This window comes from Panicum virgatum, chromosome 9N (assembly GCF_016808335.1).
Source record: "Panicum virgatum strain AP13 chromosome 9N, P.virgatum_v5, whole genome shotgun sequence".
Taxonomy (NCBI): Eukaryota; Viridiplantae; Streptophyta; class Magnoliopsida; order Poales; family Poaceae; genus Panicum; species Panicum virgatum.
This window is the reverse complement of record NC_053153.1, coordinates 21538662-21558179: the sequence shown is the minus strand read 5'-3', so window position 1 is coordinate 21558179 and position 19518 is coordinate 21538662. Positions and strand designations below refer to the sequence as shown.

Sequence of the window (19518 nt, the reverse complement as noted above, 5' to 3'; positions counted from 1 at the left end):
GCTTTGTGCTTTTGCTCATTAGAATTGTGTAGGAGCTCCCCGGTGTGTGAAGTACTAGTTGCATAGGCTTGTGTGGCCTTGCAATCTAGAATTGTGTAGGTGAGCTCTACCTAGCCCGGCACTCTTTTTGTCTTGTGTAGGATCTTTTGGAGGTGTCTTTGAGTTATAGTTAGAGGGGTGAAGTCTTGGCTAAGCGAATAGTTTCAATTCCGCATAAATTTCGGTTAGCCGGTGCAATTAATTTTAGAAAGGACTATTCACCCCCCTCTAGTCCGCCATCTCGACCCTACACTGTGGCACGTACATCTTCCCTAGTCAAAACAAACAAAGCGGAGAATGTTTGAGAAACAGATATAAATATGAAAAGCGTTCCTTTCCTAATTTACCATGGAGAACCATGTATATACTTAGATGCGTTTGGCAGAGTTTTTAAACCTGATTTTCTGTCAAAACAGTTTTTCAGAGAGAAGTGATTTTCTGTTGATTCTATAAAGTAATTCTATGATGAATTAAGAGGCTGAGAGTTCAAAAAAGTAGTATCTTCTATTTCTGACTGATTCTCCATCCCAATTTAAAAGATTATGCTAGAAAATTAAGGAGAATCACTGTTAGCCATGTAATCACTTGTCTTAGAGAATCACCTCCCATAGAGACAATGCTCTTGACGACGTATACAAATTTTTGTTGAAGGATGACATATGTTGAAGCAAAGCAAGAAAAATAGACGAGTCAATTATATATTTTACATTTTGTCCTACTTCATCCTTTTTTCTCATATGTGTTGTTTTTCTTATATTTTTTATTTTTTTTAGATTAAAGAGAATCCCTGCCTCGATCATTCACAAGTGAATGTCTGCAGCCAACAAAAGAAGACAAGCAACATGCAGGCTGCACAGCTCACAGCTACCTAGAGATGAAAACGGTCGGGATCGATCGGGAAAATTGCCCAACCACTTCCGTTTTTATATTTTTATTCGGGAACGGAAACTGAAATGGGAATGCTCGGTCGGGAAAACGAAATCGGTTATTCGGGATATCGGAAACGATACAATTCGATCGGAAACATGTCGATAATGGTCGGGAACCGGTACTTAGAAGCGGGAATAACAAATCATATAACCCCTTCATACGTTCAACTCAACATAAAGAAAATAACTATGAATTGCCAAGTACGTAGTAGATATTGCAGTAGCACTAAATACATACATGATGACAACGACATAGTCACATATGTTTTTAAGTTGAACATAGACCAATGTGATCAAGTACTTACATGTTCATCGAACACTATATGTCTATAGTTCATACAAGGCATTTTATGCTCACGCCAAACCATAGTAAAAACTAAAAAGAACGAGACTATCTTTCGCCAAATGCATGGCTAAAAAATAAATAACTAAATAACCAAGTATAATGACGCTGACTAGGGTTGGGGTCCATTTTCACTTAAAGCTACCAAGGATAATAATTAAATAGTAAAAAATTAATATATAAAAAATCTGGATCAAATCACGATGCTCCTAGCCCCTGGTATCCTACTACTGCTTGGCTTCGATTGTTGTTCAATTCGACAGGCCCGGCAGCAAGCACACCATCCAGCCCACTTAGCAGAGAGCAGAGAGACATATGCACCGGCTCTTATCGGTGAAGCATTAGTTTTGTACCACCTCGTGAAGGCAAAGGAGAGTGCGGCAATGGACTCGCTATATAAGCGGCTACAAAATGCGCTGCCAAGCTCCATTGGGGTTGGGCCTCCATAAACTTGTGGGCTGTTGGCTTGACTGAATAAATATAAAATACGAGAACTAAAACAGGAACAAAACGGTAATTCCTGAATGGAAAACGGGATCCGAGGAAACGGTAGGAAAAACGCAAAATCATTTCTGTTCCTGTAACCGAGACTTTCTTCCCGTTTCCTGACCGGTTTCTTGTTTTCCTGATGAAAATAGTATATGATCGGGTAAAATGAAATACGGAGTTCCCGTCCCGTTTTCACCCCTACAGCTACCGAATCAAACTAAACAAACAAACTTGCAGTGCCCAGACTGCTCTAATTATCATCCAACACACCAAAGCTATTATTGAGAATTCACTTGGTGCAGTGAAACAGGTGGTTAGCAATCTTCAACTCAAGAAATTATTGGAATATCCCCAAGCACACTATGTAATGTCATTGTTCTTTCTATACATTTTACTCTGAATAAACTTTTTCATGTATTTATAATTTTCAACGAAACACAATACATATATGCATACATAAACGCACGCACACTGACCTTTTGAGCATTCCGATTGAGCTAATAGATCTTGAGAATAACAAACTTGTCGTAGGAGTCTCTCGAGCACGTCATCTACGACGTAAAGAAAGAAAATGAAAAAAAAGAGAGTGCTATGCATGATTGAATATTCGAACTCCAATAGATACGCGGATAAAAAGAATTAAAACACGAACTGATCACCTACGCACGGTTGCGCTGAGCTCGTATGTCCCTGCAGGCTGCCTGATGATGAAATAAAGCTAAAGCGCACGACTCAATGTGTGCCTCAATCTGATAATAGTTTGGATCAAAACCGGTGTCTGTGGTTCGGTTTGTTTATTTGGGCCTATCTGATTTGGAAATAACCGGGCTGAAAAAGCTACTGGGCTGGTTTGGTTTGGATTGAGGATTAAAATGGATTGGTCTAGTCTGGCTTGGTTCCCTACTGGTTCGATTCCATCGTCGCCCTTATCCGCTCGGTGGCGGCTGCACGGTCGGCGCCGTCGTCTCCTCTCCCTAACTTATCCGCTTGGGAGACTTCACTTGCTTCTTAGGTGGACGAGCTTAGATTGCTAGCGGCCGCTAGTGAGGTCGAGTGCTGCCGCATCGCCATGCCCGGGGATAGCAGGTCCGACGATCAGACCCTCAAGAGATTGACGCGCTCAGCCACACGCTCTACCAGCCGCACACCAAGCGCCGCACCGCCTCCCTCACGCTCCCCCGCGTGGCCGGCGACGCCAATGCCGGCAGCGCTAACGCCGCCCGCGTAGAGGCGCGCCCGCTCTCCTGCTGCCTGTCCATGTCTCCGTAACTCCGTTCCGGTCGAGGCCCAAGCTGGACAAGAACTTGAACGACGACGACGTCGCGGCGGGCGTGGCGCTGCTGTCAAAGAGCCAGAGCTTCGCCGCGGTGACCGCGAGGTCGTCCGTGGCCGGGGAGAAGAAGGGGATATGGGGCTGGAGGCCCGCCGGTGGAGCAGAAGGAGCTCGCCATCCCGGTGGAGCGGAAGGAGCTCCCTGTCAAGCACCTGATCCCAGCAATAAAGCACGCAATCAAACAGGCCAGCAGGATTCTGAAGCGAGATATGAATTAACCTGTTTGAAACTTTGGATTGGTGTGGTTTGACCTCATTTTTTGCTTATGGATTAATTCGGTTTGGTTTAGAGATGGAAAACGATGGATGGTTTGGTTTGGGCTTAGCAAGCCACGGTAATTTGGGTTGGTGCGGATTCGGTTTGGGTTTAAAACCATTAGCAGGTTGGTGTGTGCCTATCTTTTTGCAGCTCGTCCTCCTTCACAGTCACGGCATTCCTTTCGGCTTTCTTCGAGTTCAAAACTCGAAAGGTTTTGTATGTACTGGTACGGTTTAGCGAGCACCATGGTCGTTTGGTCCACACGGCAGGGGTAGGGATGGCAACGGGTTTAAAACTATCGGGTTTTGCCATCTCAAATCCAAACTCATGAAAAATATTTGAACCCATTAAAAAATTCATACCCGTGACGAATTTTGAATTTTGTCCAAACCAACACCCATCGGGTTAGCGGGTACCCACGGATCACTTGTGGGTCTACACTTTACTATAAGTTTAATATCGTAAACATCATTATAGCGTAGTATGAGTAAGAAATATATGTTTACTAAAAATTACAAAAGAAAATAAATATATAAATAACAAGCTCTATATTTAAATGATCATAACATCATACAATGTCACAAATTAATCATATGCATATATAAACATGACAACTGCAAAAGCCACAACACCCATACCCACCACTTAAGGGTCACTAAAATAAGAATTGAAGGAAAGAGATGTCAAATTTGTCATAATCTCACAAAATAAAATGACAATTATTTTATGTTGGATCGGGTTTAAAAAACCCATGGGTTCACGAGTTCGGATATTATAGGAACAAATCCGTGCCAATAAATCCAACGAGTAGGACTTTGTGCCCATTAACAAACCCACGGGTTTAAAAGTTGACCCAAACCCGTACCCTAATGGAACAAAAATTCATTGAGTTTCGGATTTCAGGTACCCATTGCCATTCCTAGACAGGGGCTTGTTCGGTCTTGGGTCAAGTCCATGAATTCTCCGGCCCAACTAAATTAGCAACGTGGCGCCGGGTGGGATACGGCCCAGATGGATGGACTTGGACGACACCGGGCCCACCCCTACCAGTCTGACACGTCACATACCGAACCCGGCCGCGCCTAGCCGTATCGTGGGCTCGTTTGGTTTGATTTGTGCGGTCCTAATGAATATAATGAATAGTGACACTTTGCTAATGAATAGTGACAATTTGATCGTTACTTATTGTATTAAACAAAATCAGTTTACAAAACCAATTTTAAAACTTCGCACTAATGACCCCGAAGAATCTAATGAGGCTTTTAACCAAGCGATTAGATAATAATACTGTAGCATCAATGTAACTAATTATTAATTAATTACCGTCGTTAGATTCAAAAATTATACTTATCCCTATTTTTTTAAAATTAACTTTATTTACTTTTTTATGTATAAAAAATTCCCTTTTAGAATGGAATAGCGGGGCAAGTACCGACGGATCAGCGCACCGCAGCCCGCAGCATCCTTTGCGATAAAAAACCCGCGACTCAGGTCAGAGAGGCAGGTGGAGAGCGGGAGGGGGAGGCAAGAGGCAGCGGGCCCGACGTGCGTGCGCTGCGACGCGGGCGGGCGGGTGGCATGGCGGGCCGGGCGGCGGGGCGGGCCGTGAGGCCGCTGCTGGGCGGCGTCGGCGGCGGCGGGGGCGGGAAGCGGGGCGCGAGGCCGTCGATGGCCGTCGTGGCGGCGCTGCTGCTGGCGTGCGCGGCGCTGCTCCTCCTCCTCGCGCTCGGCGCGCTCTCGCTGCCGGGGGCCTCCGACGGCGCGGGGCCACGAGGAGCGGGCCTCGCGCGCCCGCGCCCGCGCGCGCGCTCCCGCAGATCCGCCACCGAGTCGTGCGTTTTTTTGTTCCTTCTCTCTCCTGCCTCCGTCTCCGCGATCTCTCTCTCTCTCTTGCGCGCGCGTTTGGTTTCCTGCGAGATGCTAACCGCGTGGTCGCTCGCGCTCGCGTTGCGTGCTGCAGGGACGTGCGCGGGGAGAAGGGGGAGCCGTGGACGGAGGTGCTATCGTGGGAGCCCCGTGCGTTCGTGTACCACAACTTCCTCGTGAGTCCCTCGCTTCATTCGTTTTTGTTTGGTACAATGGACCACATGTTCTAGATGCGATTTTGCTCCATGCATCTTGAGATCTCGAGTCCCCTTGAAATCTTAGTTGAGCAATTGGCGCGACACCAGACCATTAGTTGAAAACCTCGATTATGCGATCGAATTTGCTGAGCCCTCTGCCAAATCCGTTGCTCCTTTTTCAGTATCGTTTACAAATGCTCTGGGCAGCCCTGTCACCGAAGTGGTTCTACTAGTGAGGCTGCGAGTGGGATACAGGAAATGTAGTTTTGATGACTCTATTCCAGATCTGGGCGGCCGCTATACTGTCAGTTTACTTGAAATGGCTAGTGTACATATGGGATACAGCTGTCATTGAGCTTCACAAGAGTTTGGGTACATCAGGTGCTACATTGTACTCGACATTCATAGTCATAGTCTCATAGTGTCACGCAGCTTGGGAATTGCTAAAAGTGGTGGATCTGGAGTCTAAACTCAGGTTTTCAACCATATGGTCTGGATGTTCCCTTCATGTTAAGCTTATCATCTGAACTCATAGTTATCCTCTTGCCAATTCATTTGAGTGATGCAATTGAATTCATGTTTGCTGCTGCAGAGGCTGCATAATAGAAAAGGAAGTAATGTCAGGATTGGTTTCTTTTTCAATTGCTCATATTCAACTCTGTTTTTAGTGCTGACTGTTTGCAATTGCTCTACCAAGACTAAGTTATGACTGAATTTTATGTTACCCAGTCCAAGGAAGAATGTGACTATTTGATTTCACTGGCCAAGCCTCACATGAAGAAGTCGACAGTAGTTGATTCAGCAACTGGAGGGAGCAAGGATAGCAGGTCTGAACATAGCTGAAGTTACAATTTCATGGATGTTACACCACCTGTGGTGCTCATTTTGCATGATGCGATATATGCAGGGTGCGGACAAGTTCAGGAATGTTTCTTAGAAGAGGGCAGGACAAAATTATTCGTACAATTGAGAAAAGGATAGCAGATTACACCTTCATACCTGTAGGTACGTATAGTTACCATGGGTTTAAAAGTTGAATTTTCTGTGTATTATTTTGTGAACAAAATTCCGGTATGGTCAACAGACATTTAATCATTAGATTAATGCTTGGATTGTGCTGGTTGACACAGCTAACTCGTACATTTAAAAAAAAATCAGTTTTATTTCAGAAATAGTCTGCTTCATGGAATGACTTGAAAGTCCTGACTACTGCCTTGATGATTAATAAATGGTGCCTACCTTCAAAGTACACTTTTAGGTCCAGCATACAAATAAAATAGGCTGTGTTAGAACTCAAAAACTCATGACTCCTGCTTTAACTGCCTTATGAATCACCAAATTGTACATGATGTACTGCACTAGAGATTATTAACAAAATCACTATCTGCAAATGTACTAAACAGTGCATTAGGTAGATCTATCCTTGATTTTTTTCACAGTTCTGGGATAGCTTGCTGTGTTCTTTAGTATAATTTGGAGGTTTCAATGCCATACATGTTGCTCTATAAGGTTTCATTAAAGACTGCATGCTGTGAAAAAAAAAAATTGAATGTACTGTTTGTGCACCGACCAGTGTGTTTTTAGAACAGTACAGCATGTGCAGTAGCTAAATGTTGATTGCTTGACATCTAAACATACATTTCAAACCAAAAGGTACATTGAGGTACATACCCAACAATATGGCGAGGTACACAAGTCCTCAAGCTACAAGAATCAACTCTATTTCAGCAAATAGAATCAAATAATAACCCATTACAACAAATTTTGATGGCCAGTCGTAAATGTAAATAACAATCATGAAATGCAATTAATCATGAAATGCAATTAGTCTTTCTTTGGCCATTGGTGCCTCGGTGCCTGACTATTTGCTTTTACAATTTTACTTCAATTGCCATCACCCCCTCTCTTCATAGTTTCCCTGTAATTTTGCAGAGCATGGAGAGGGTCTTCAAGTCCTCCACTATGAAGTTGGGCAGAAGTACGAGCCTCACTTTGATTACTTCCATGATGATTACAACACCAAAAATGGAGGCCAGCGTATAGCAACTCTTCTTATGTATCTGTATGTACTATAGTATGGTATTCTTTGAATATGTGCCATTGATGAGCAAATTGACACTTATCTTTTTTTCATGGCAATTGTTATTTACTAGTTCGGACGTTGAAGATGGTGGCGAGACTGTGTTCCCTTCAGCGCCAGTAAACAGCAGCTCATCACCATTTTATAATGAGCTATCTGAATGTGCAAAGAATGGTCTATCTGTTAAACCGAAGATGGGAGATGCGCTACTCTTCTGGAGCATGAAGCCTGATGGATCCCTGGATCCCACAAGCCTTCATGGTGAAATTTCTAATCTTCATGACATGGCATATTATCCAGCAGTAGTGTTATGCCACAGTACTCTGATTCTTCTATTCAACTGCAAATTCTCTTTAGGTGGATGTCCGGTGATAAAAGGCAATAAATGGTCATCGACAAAGTGGATGCGCGTTCATGAGTACAAAATTTAGATACAAGAAAACACAGACCTCAGGTACTAGAATTCGCTCAGAAACCAGAATGGTCCTTCAGCTATGTTATTAGTTTGCATACTGCAAAAATATTATTCCTCCATATATTCAAATGCCTGAGGTCAACTCCGAAGCTACATTCCAAATTTATTGGATTTTCTTTTCAACACTTTGCAGGTCGCACACAGGTTCAGATTTGCGGACATTTTAGCACATGTTGAGGGTGTCGATTTTCCATAGAGAATTAATTTACAGTTTTTCCTTCTAGCTGTTACCGAGGCTTAGTCTTAGGAACTATGTTGTACATTAACATGTTAGGCCGATGAACTTGATCATTCAGAAGAGATGGACGCGTGGGTGTATAAACTGCCATTGCCCTTATTCAAATCAAGATAGGATGCAGTATATAGATGATGAAAACAGCTTCTTTTTTTTTTAAAAAAAATGGTGTGTTGCTACGCATTATTTCCTACTTCCCTTTGTTCTAAATTATTGGTTGTTTTAGCTTTTCTAGATACATGAATTTTACTATGCATCTAGATATAATATATATCTAAGTACATAGTAAACTTTATGCATCTAAATAAAAATGTTAAAATGACATAATTTAGGACGGAGGAAATACGTCCCAAGCGGAAGGAATGGCAAGTTGAAGAAGCTTGTGCTTCTTAAGACGAGTTTGTGTTGGCCTAAACGGAGACTGGATCACATTAAAACATTGTTGCAAAGCTTGGAGTCTCAGTGAGCGGACACGCCTAAGGCCGTTAGACCGGATGGTCGAAGCGCGCCGGCGGCACCCCTGCAGTCAGAGTTCGAGCCCCAGTCGGTGCACTCTCGGCGGAGTTTTCAGGAATTTCCTGTGCGGGGTAAAAAAAAACCCCTCGCCGTGCTCGGTCCGCAAGGGTCATGGCCCAAGTGGGTATAGGCCGGGGTTCGGGGGGTTTTCTCGGTCGAGCGCCGAAAAGGCTTTCTCTTAATGAAGAACGGGTGGTGCACTCTCGGCGGAGTTTTCGGGAATTTCCTGTGCGGGGTAAAAAAAAACCCCTCGCCGTGCTCGGTCCGCAAGGGTCATGGCCCAAGTGGGTATAGGCCGGGGTTCGGGGGGTTTTCTCGGTCGAGCGCCGAAAGGCTTTCTCTTAATGAAGAACGGGTGTGGGCTGTTTCCCCTTCCCGGCCGAGTTTTTTTTTTGAGTGAGCGGACACACATCTGTGTCCCTGGTGGGACACGGGCGAACATAAATGATTGAAGGCCAGTTTGTGGCTAGTCCTCCCGCGCACTCTGATTGAAGGACACGCCTAAGGCCGTTAGACCGGATGGTCGAAGCGCGCCAGCGGCACCCCTGCAGTCAGAGTTCGAGCCCCAGTCGGTGCACTCTCGGCGGAGTTTTCGGGAATTTCCTGTGCGGGGTAAAAAAAAAACCCCTCGCCGTGCTCGGTCCGCAAGGGTCATGGCCCAAGTGGGTATAGGCCGGGGTTCGGGGGGTTTTCTCGGTCGAGCGCCGAAAGGTTTCCTCTTAATGAAGAACGGGTGTGGGCTGTTTCCCCTTCCCGGCCGAGTTTTTTTTTGAGTGAGCGGACACACATCTGTGTCCCTGGTGGGACACGGGCGAACATAAATGATTGAAGGCCAGTTTGTGGCTAGTCCTCCCGCGCACTCTGATTTCGCAGGGCCTTCGACAGAATTTGTAGAGGAAGCGGTAGCTCGTGCTGTCGTGCAGGAACACGCTCCCATTTTTTTTTTCTGAACGGAGGAATGCAAAATAAAAAATAGAAAAAAATATAGAGTGGCAAAACAGAGGATCATAAAATTAAGGAATGCGGGAAACTTCAGCTGGTGGGTCCCACAAAGAAGAAAAAAATAACGCACCACTGAATAATAGACGACGTGCTTGATCAGACGACACGCTTGCACCAGCTTTCGGGTAACGGCTAACCAGACGCTGACCGACGCCGAGGCGACGAGCAGCAGCGGCAGTTTGTTGGGAACAGGAAAATCAGCGGCGCGCTCCACGCGTTGCTCCGAGCTCGCGACAGACGTGCCACCACCCAGGCACCCCACCAGCGCCGCGGCGTCCAGCGACCTCGCGAGTCGCGAGCAGTTTTTATAAACCGAGCTCGCGGCAGCCATGGGGGACGGCGGTGGGACTGGCGAGAAGACGAAGGCCACCGAAAGGCTCACCACCCGTCGGGAACGCTGCTCCTCTTCCTCTCACGCATCGAAGCGGCGTCGGAGCACGCGCGGCGACGCCATGGCCGACCGCTTCTTCCCCAACGACTTCCCCGACTTCGTCGCCGAGGCCGAGGCCCCCGGCGGCGACGGCGACCGGCCCGCGGGGCTCCGGGGCCTGCTCTCGCTCCCGTACGCCAGGCTCTCCGACCGCTTCCTCCGCGCCGCGCGCCGGCTCAAGGACAAGGCACGCCGCCCCGCTACTCGATCGCTCTCCACGGTTTCCTGCCGCGCGCCCGCCAGCTGCTCGACTGATTGCTCGGTTCCGCTTCTCCCGCATCCCCACTGGCTGCAGGTGGTGGAGGAGACGTGGGTGAAGGCGGGGCGCCAGGTGACGGACTACACGCTCTACACGGGCGCGCTCGGGACGGCGCTCCTGCTGTTCAAGTCCTTCCGGGTCACCGGCGACCGCGGGGACCTCGCCCTCGCCGCCGACATCGTCCGCGCCTGCGACGACGCGTCGCGGGGACTGCCGTAAGATGAAGCCCTTTTCTGGTCGCGCTTGATGCTTGTTGCTTTGGTTGGGTCTTTCGGTTACTGGTTGTTTGATAATGATATGGAGGGGTGTGGCCGTGGCCTCTGGCCTGGCCGCCTGGGTGTGTAAGGCGCAGGTTCTTGACATTCATATGTGGGAGGGCCGGTGTCTGCGCTCTTGGGGCGGTGATTGCCAAGCATTGCGATGACTAGTTGAGGGTCACCCAATATCTGAGCTCCTTTGATGAGGTGAGGCTTCTGATGAGGTGATTGCCAAGCATTGCGATTTGTTGCTTGTGTGTGCAATATGATGTTGCTACATGGCTGTACAACAGCAGATGGCATACCAGATGGCATAATTGGTAGTCCTGATGTTGTAGACTCAGCTGTTCCTGTTTGTGATTTTGTAGATAACAATCACTGAGAAAGTACCAAATGAGCTGCTGTATGGAAGGGCGGGGTATCTATGGGCTTGCTTGTTCTTGAATAAGCATCTCAGCGAGAAGACGATCCCTCTTGAGCACATTGTATGTTGATGATGTAGTTCTGTTATATAATTTTCTTTCACATTTCCTTTTTTTAATTAGGCTCGTGCGAAAGGCACTGGAAATCTTACTGGATCAACCACTTCAATTGCGTAGAATTCTGTGGCAAAGGACATCATTAAGGAGGGAAGAAAGCTGTCAAGCAAGGGGAGTAGCCCGCTGATGTACGAATGGCATGGGAAGAAGTACTGGGGTGCTGCCCATGGTCTTGCTGGAATCATGCACGTGCTCATGCACACTGAACTTAAACTGGATGAGCAGGATGATGTGAAGAACACCCTGCTGTACATGATCAAGAACAGATTTCCTAGTGGCAACTATCCCTCAAGTGAAGGCAATGATTCTGATCGGTTGGTGCATTGGTGTCATGGTGCCCCTGGTGTTGCGCTGACACTGGCTAAAGCATATGAGGTGATTGATCCATCTGTTTACAGTTACACTTGCTCTAATGCATTTTGTTTTATCAAAAACACGTTGGAGAGCTGGGTATGATACTATCATTTCATTATAGAAGAAAAAAGGTAAAATTCAAGTACATACACGCAACAACAAGAAAAACAAGGTCCAGAAAGAAAAAGCACCAGCCCTATCCTGGCAACAGACCCTGGAGATCCCTAGCACCAGCTTGCTCTAGTGCATCTCCCATTGTGTGTCTGCATGTTTAATCAATGTGGTTTTCAGATTTGGCTGTGTTTAAATGATGACTGAAGCTGTGAATCACTTGTTGATCGATTAATCTTTGTATGTCATCGTGGGTACTACATTTGTATTTCAGGTTTTCCATGATGATCATTTCAAGCAATCAGCTGCAGATGCTGCGGAGGTTGTCTGGAACCGAGGGCTTCTGAAGAGAGTTGGAATATGTCACGGTGTAAGCGGGAATGCCTACGTGTTCCTCTCATTGTACAGGCTGACTGGCAACATCGAGTACCTCTATCGAGCAAAGGCTTTTGCATGCTTTCTTCTCGAGAAAGCTGATGAGTTGATCGCTGAGGGGGCGATGCATGGCGGTGATCGCCCGTTTTCACTGTTTGAAGGGAAGGCTGGGATGGCATACCTCCTCTTGGATATGATTGACCCATCTGAATCAAGGTTCCCAGCCTATGAACTTTGATAGACTTCATCTGTACACTGTACACTTTTCCTGTGAGTTGTTGTGAGGTTCAGTGATCCATGAGTGTGAAGAACTTGGTCTTTTGTTTTCGTTTACTCTGTTGTAACGTGCAACTTGGACCTTGGTAGCATTTACTATTGTGTAAATTTTAGTGTTCCTGATGTCGCAAACTTGACCTTTTGTAAAGTATATGTGTGAAACGATCTGACAATAAGGATCATGTTTATGCTGAATATGAGTTTGATCCTACGACTTTTGATTAGAACGAAACCTTCACGGTTAAGAGTACCATTGTACACCTGCGGCTGTTTCAGAATGCAACATATTGAAGTTTACGGGATATCTTCGATGTAATCCGGAGCAGTTTTTGTGGAAATGGAAAATCCTTTCACTCATCAAACCCCCTAAACAGTAACCATACTGCAGATTATCGTCGTCCGCATTGTCGCTCGCTTTAAGAATTTTTGGGGTTTTTTTTGCTTAAATTGGTATCTAAATTCTGCTTAAATTGGTACGAGATCCTTGGCCGTGTTTGGTTCGCACTAAGGAATCCTTAGCGCACGCATTTCAAAAGAGAATTTTGCCCGCATGAAGTATTAAATGAAGTCTATTTGCAAAATATTTTTAGAGATGGATGTAATTTTTCGCGACGAATTTAATAACGATAATTAATCGATGATTGGCTACAATAATGCTACAGTAACCATTCTCTAATCACTCTGTCAAAGGACTCATTAGATTCTTCAGGGTTCCTAGCGCGGTTCTGAAGTTGATTTGGTAAACTGGCTTTGTTTGACACCCCTAATGGACGGTCAAATGTGTTCTAGGATTTTCTTAGCACAAACCAAACAAGGTCCAAATAGGGCTTGCTTAGAAGCCTGAGAGTCAGACTGAGAGACACCAGTATACTTTATAGAGCACCTTTTATATTTTCGCCAAAAATACTCGCACAGTGCCGTTCTATTTTCGTTAAAAATCCAATCTAGGATGCAAACGTGTATATCCCACGGCCGGCGGCCGGCGGCCGGCGCCGACCATGTCGAGCCGGAGGAAGCTGAAGCGGATCATCTGTCGCAGAACCGCCCAAATAAACCCGGTTTAAGTGCAATAATTATCATCTCTTACTTAATCCATAGCTCATTGCACCCAAACGGCATACCCGAACAGTCTGCCGAAACCAGAATCGGCTACACTGGAAATCTCGCACGAAGACGAGCGCAGATGATTACAAGCAATAAGGATTTTCAACTTAATTTACAACAACAGTTCAAACAGTAGTTACCAAATTAATTTACATCAAGAGTTTACAAACCAGGTTTACAACTCAAACCACAGAGTTTTTAAACACAGCGGAAGGTAAAACCAAGTTTCAAATACAATACGATAACCAGCAGTGTTGATAAAAAGGTGGGCTTCACATCTAGCCCACAGATGTGAAGTCAAACTGCCGGCTTCACGGTGAGGATGAGACCCACTCGACGGTCCAGCCCGGAGGGGGAGGTTGACCAATCCATGACGCGCAGATCTCCTCAAAATCCTCCGGCACACAACCTGCTTAAAATGTTACAACCACAAGCCTGAATACTCTAATACTCAGCAAGACTTACCCGACTATTGGTATATACTTAGCCGACTCCTAACATGCAAGGCTCTTTGGCTCTGTACAGTGGCGAAGCTAGGAATGGAATGACCCTGGTGCACTCTCCATTAGCTAGAACAAAATTATATAATTTACATGGTAAAAATGGAGTTAACTACTAGAAATTTGATTTTGACCATGGTGCACGTGCACCAGGCAAAGACACTGCGGCTTCACCCCTGGCTCTGTAGCTCTTTTGCTGAAAAGCTGCTAATACTAGATCCTTATTTTCAGTATTCTAGCCCAAATTGAGTTAGTAGCTATAAAAACTAGATTTGCCTACTTCTCTAAAGCAAACCTGGTTGAACATAATAAGGTATCACAATCATAAATCCAATTCCATCTTTCTGTCCTTTCAATCTTTACTACGATGCGACGCATTGGCCAAGGCTCTCATATCCGCGAGTCACGGCGAATCGATCCGATTTAACCTTGCAAGGTGGACCTAACTCACACACCAAGTGCAACCCCGTCGAGTCACACCGAGCAACTGTTCCCATAATTACCTCAAAGTCTGACTCGTGGCCGCAAACACTCAGATGATGAGTCCCACACGTGCGAACACCCGGTGAACCCGTGGACGACAACATCATCCGCCCCTCCCCCCAACGCCAGAGTAGCGGATAGAGAGTCAGATTCAATTGCAATTAGATAATTAGCTTACCGGTTTCGACTACCTCCTACTTCTGGCATGTGGTTAGTACTATTCAATCCTCAGTCAAAGGGCCAACAACGGTACGGTCCTCAATCGACACAAGTGGAGGTTTAACTTCCCTAATATTCTGATCACGTCCAATCCTCTCCGCCTGGTCTCCATTTCATTCTCATAGGATTCTTTCTCAAACAACCTTGAAGTAACAAACCCTATCTCGTGGGTGACAGGAAATCACCCGTCTTCTACCGAATCCTAATTAAGCAAAGCAGTGCTATCGATCCAATAACTAGTAAGACATTGGGTAAAAGAGATTATGCATCTATAGTTCCAATCAAGTCCTTGAACGTAAATGCACAATACTTTAGATATAACATGATATAATTAAAAGTAAAGAATATGCTCCGGGGCTTGCCTTGCAAGTCAGCGGGGTTAGCAACTTCTTCTGGCGCTGGCTCAACGGCTTCTTCCTGCTGCTGGCCTTCTGCTGGAGGTTCCTGAACTGGCTCGGCAATCAGCTCGTAAGCGACCTCGGGTGCAGTGTCTATAGCAAAGAATGATGCCATGCATGAGATTTATGAAAAGATGCAATGCAATGCAATGCAGTAATCATACAAAAATGCATGGACAAAACCGATACACAACAGTCTTAACTATGGTTCAAAGGGATGGTTCAGTGCTGAGATGGAATCCTGGTTTCAAATTCCTTTTAGCATGAAGTGTCTCCATCAAAGAAGGCCAGAGGACACCTTGATTACATCAGGCTCGAATCCAAGCATATATGAGTGGTTCTATTCTAGACCTCAACAACTCTTATACCAGAGTAAGCAAAACCAGCAAGCAAAATAGAACATGAAATTATGAAGCTAATGCAACTGGTTTTGCCGTTTTGCATTTTCCTATGATTTCCTATGAATTTTAGAATTTTAGCACTAAAAATGGAAGTAAAACCGGTTGGACCGGTTTCCATTCCGGTCAGACCGGATTGCCTGCCTGGACCGGTCTGACCGGTCCCTGCCAGCGGTCAGACCGGCCCCCAGGCAGCGCTCGCTGCAGAGCAGGGCTCTGCTCGGCGCGGCGGCCTGGTGGCGGCGTTCTCGCCGGTGTGGGGTGGGGCGGCAGCCGGAAAAGGTTGGAACGGTTTCTGTAGGGAAGGCAGCACCCGTGCGCGCGGCCGTGGCGCAGGAGCCCGTCCCAGGGTGTGGGGCGACGAGCGGGCGGCAGCGCGACGGTGTTCTGGCGGCGGCGGTGCCCGGAGCGAGGGGAAAAAGGTCGGAGAGCATGAGTGGGTCACTAGGATGCTCACCGTGCTCTTGGATTGGACGGAGGAAGGCCGGGAGAGGGAATTCAACGGAGGGGGCGGAGCTCAGTGCTAGGGTTAATGGCGGCCAGTGGTGGCGGGCTTGATTCCGGCAGAAAGACTGCGAAATCGAGCTCGGGATGGGGTTGTGGAGGTGCGGGGTGAGGGAAATTGACTCTCGGGCGGCTTGGATACGAAGGACGGCGGCGGAGGATGGCCGGCACGGCGGGCGGCGGCGCACTGGCAGCTCCGCTTGCTCTGCACGGGCCCGAGGGAGAAGAACGGAGTTGAGGGCGATTGGATTAGCACGAACGGGATGGCGGTGCTTAGGCGGTGGCAGCCCAACAGCGCGGCGACGCGTGGCTTCACTGGCAGTGGCGGTGCCGTACACCGGTTTGACCGGAGCTCGCCGCCGGTCGGACCGGTCACTGCCCAAGTTCAATTTCCTGATTCAACTTTCCACTGCCAGAACTCGATTTTCTCAATTAGAACTTGAAATTCGGCCAAAATAAAAGTTGTAGAGAATAAGTAATTCTACAACTTTGATGTTGGGCGAAAGTTAATTCGAGGTTTAGTTTAGAAAGAAAATCTTGAGCCAAGTTACTAATAGCAAAACTCACTAACGAGGATGAAACCTACTAATGACCACTTAAGTTCATGATTAGCAAATTAAGCATGAGATTAGCTCCAGGGCGTCACATCATCAGACGTCGCCTCCGCTGGGGAGGCCTCAGCACTGTGCTCCCATCGATGCACAGGCATTCCCCAACGCCGGCCATTTCCACAGTAGCGGACGTGCCACTTATATTATTCAAATTGCATGCGGGGTGGGTTCTAAAACGAGCCCGCTAACCCGCCCCGCAAAAACAAATCTAGTGGCCGATGCAGTGCAGCCCAGCTGCAATACTTTTGTGGGTTCAATGTTGGGCGGAACCGCAAGGGGGCGGCCGCCGCCACCACCACAGTCACTGCAGTCCCCTCTGCCGCTCAGCGGCCGCCGCCACCATAGTCACCACAATCTCCTCCGCCACTTCCGCCGTCCGGCGAGGGCCCAACGCGCCGCCTACCTCGCCTACCTCCTTATCCGCACGCGAGGTTGATGGGCGCCGCCTACTAAAGCTCCTCCTCGCGGCCTACCTCTCTGCCCAACGACGAGTGCCAGAGCGCCGCAGCGGAATATGATATTATGAACCTGCTTAAACCCAGAACTAATTGTGCCAAGAATGAGGTCAAATTGGTAAGGAAATCAATCTGAAATTCCTGTGTAGGCAGAGGAAGTTTCCTGAACAATTCTCGAGCCCACATCAGTACACTTCGGTGGCGGGAAGTAGAAAAGGAAAACATATAGCCATTCACATAGGTTTATGCTAGTTCTTCATTTCATGGTTAAAAGGTCTTTCCATGTGGAATATATTCCCCAATTCGTCAACACTGACTACTGAGGCATCTGGACTTCTGGTTCTGGACTGGAGCCTGGAAGCAAGCGGTCGACAAGACTTGCTAAGGCAGCGTTTAGTTTCCAATTTTTTTGCACAGTGCATGTCACATTAAGTTTTCGAACACATGCATAGAGCATTAAATGCAGTTAAAAAAATAACTAATTACTCAGTCTGACTGATTCATACGAGATGAATATAATGATATTAATTAATTCATAATTAGACATTAATTGTCAAATAACAACGAAACGTGCTACAGTACCCAACCCCAAACTTTTTCACCTACTAAACACCCCCTAACGAACATGTGATTTCTGGAGGAAAAAGACGGGTAGCACTGAGGCCTGAAAACTGACAGGTAGCTCTCGTTGCCCTCGTGGTTCTGACTATGTACTTACATCCGTCCTAAAATATAAAATATAAGTATTTGTTGACTTCTGCTGATCATGTTTGAACATTTATCTTATTTAAAAAATTTGAGAAAAAACAATTAAGATATGCTTCAAATATATACGATGATAAAACATGTCATAACAAAATAAATAATATTTTCTCAAATTTTTTGAACAAGACGAATGATCAAGAGAAGTCAACAAATACTTATATTTTGGGACAGAAGGAGTACCCTACAGTTTGATTCTACAATTACTGTACGGCATGATTTTGAGCTTATACAGGTAGAGGAAATGACAACACAGATTCAGTGGTCAAAAAGACAGATTCAATGGTCAAAAAGTAGAAGGAACCTATTAAATTTGTGGACCAAGAATTGTTGGGAAATTAACTGAAAGGGTAGATTAGTATTTTCATGGCAACATCTAGTCAATCTCCAATTACCCATTATCGGAAAAAAAATTAAATAGCCTCTCGATGGCAATTGCTGGTGGCATCAAGTTTCTTCGGACTGCATGGCCGGCCGCCGCCGCCGACTCCCTCCGTAGGTCGAGCGGAGGAGGGATTTGCCGGCCACCGCCGGCGACTGCACGCGCAGCCGGACTTTGAAGCCCCTCCGTAAGCCACGCAAGGAGAGATTTCTTCAACCTCCGATCTGCTCTCGCTGAACGGTCACAACTTAATCAGCAGAGAAAAATTACTCTACTACCCTTGCTTAATAAAAATCCTCTCCTTTTACAATCAACGGCTGAGAATAATTACTGCATGAGGAACTTGATGTTCCTTAATTACTGCTACGTATGTTTCCATGGAAGTTTACCGCCCTGCAGGTGGGGAACAGGGTTCACCTTACCGACGGTAAAGCGATTTTCGCCAACTAGCGGTATCGGTAAACCGGCGGTAAATCGCCGGAAACCGCTAGAAACCACTCGAAATGACAATTCAAATTCAAAAAACCGGTAACCGTTGTTTACCGACCGGTAATCGCTGTTTACCGACCGGTAACCGTTGGTTTTAACCGGTAAACACCGTATGACTTTGGAAAATTGAAAATTTTGGTAGCATTTTGTGGCAGAACCGCCCGAATTAATCCTGCTCAAGTGCGCTAAACATCACCATAATGGTAATCCCGGCTAACACGCACTTCAAACGGAGTAATCCGACAGTCCAGTCGGGTAGAGTCCCGATAAAACCACCTGAGCTGCATTCGAAACCCAAAGCTTACATGCAACTCACACGAAGGTGAGTCCGGAGAGTACAACATTTCATAAATTCTTACATCACAGAGTCTTAACTTAAATATTACAAACCGAGTTTGAAATCTTAAAAAGATACTTGAAATTCAAATTGAAAGTAGTTCAGAGTTCAACTGCAGCGGAAATAAAGCGAGTTCTAAACGACGATACATGATGTCATGATGAAGCCCGTACATGACATCACTCGGCATTGTCATCGTTGGCTGGAGCCGTATCCCACTCCACCGACCAACCAGGAGGTAAAGTACACGGCCAAGTCAAGCTAGCTATCTGATCTTCAAACGTATCACCTGAAAATAAAGTTGAGCCACAAGCAAGGCTGAGTATACTTATACTCAGCAAGGCTTACCCGACTAAGGGTATATACTTAGCCCTTTATCTAGACATGCACGACTTTTGGCTGGAGGGGTTTGTTTTGCCGAAAAGCATTAAGAGTATATCCTTAATTTCCGGTTTTAGCTTTCAAGTTCTAGTTCAATTAGTCATTCTAAATGAGCTTCTATCCAATAGCATA

General features: G+C 46.3%; 1 protein-coding gene and 1 pseudogene across 1 annotated transcript; both read left to right on the top strand.

The window, feature by feature from the left end:
• Positions 1 to 4920: 4920 nt before the first annotated feature.
• LOC120691526 (probable prolyl 4-hydroxylase 3) lies at positions 4921 to 8430 on the top strand. The gene is made up of 8 exons (XM_039974602.1): positions 4921 to 5223; positions 5352 to 5433; positions 6184 to 6281; positions 6362 to 6459; positions 7387 to 7516; positions 7608 to 7795; positions 7892 to 7988; positions 8143 to 8430. The coding sequence occupies exons 1-7, from the start codon at positions 4970 to 4972 to the stop codon at positions 7963 to 7965; spliced, it is 924 nt and encodes a 307-aa protein (XP_039830536.1). The 5' UTR covers positions 4921 to 4969; the 3' UTR covers positions 7966 to 7988; positions 8143 to 8430.
• Positions 8431 to 9898: 1468 nt separating this feature from the next.
• Positions 9899 to 12558, top strand: LOC120691525 (annotated as a pseudogene).
• The last annotated feature ends 6960 nt before the right edge of the window (positions 12559 to 19518 follow it).

Bases quoted from the DNA above. Each gene is read 5' to 3' on its own strand.
- LOC120691526 (XM_039974602.1), top strand. From the start codon at position 4,970: ATGGCGGGCCGGGCGGCGGGGCGGGCCGTGAGGCCGCTGCTGGGCGGC. The intron at 5,224-5,351 runs GTGCGTTTTTTT...TGCGTGCTGCAG, and splicing joins CGCAGATCCGCCACCGAGTC to GGACGTGCGCGGGGAGAAGG. The intron at 6,460-7,386 runs GTACGTATAGTT...GTAATTTTGCAG, and splicing joins TTACACCTTCATACCTGTAG to AGCATGGAGAGGGTCTTCAA.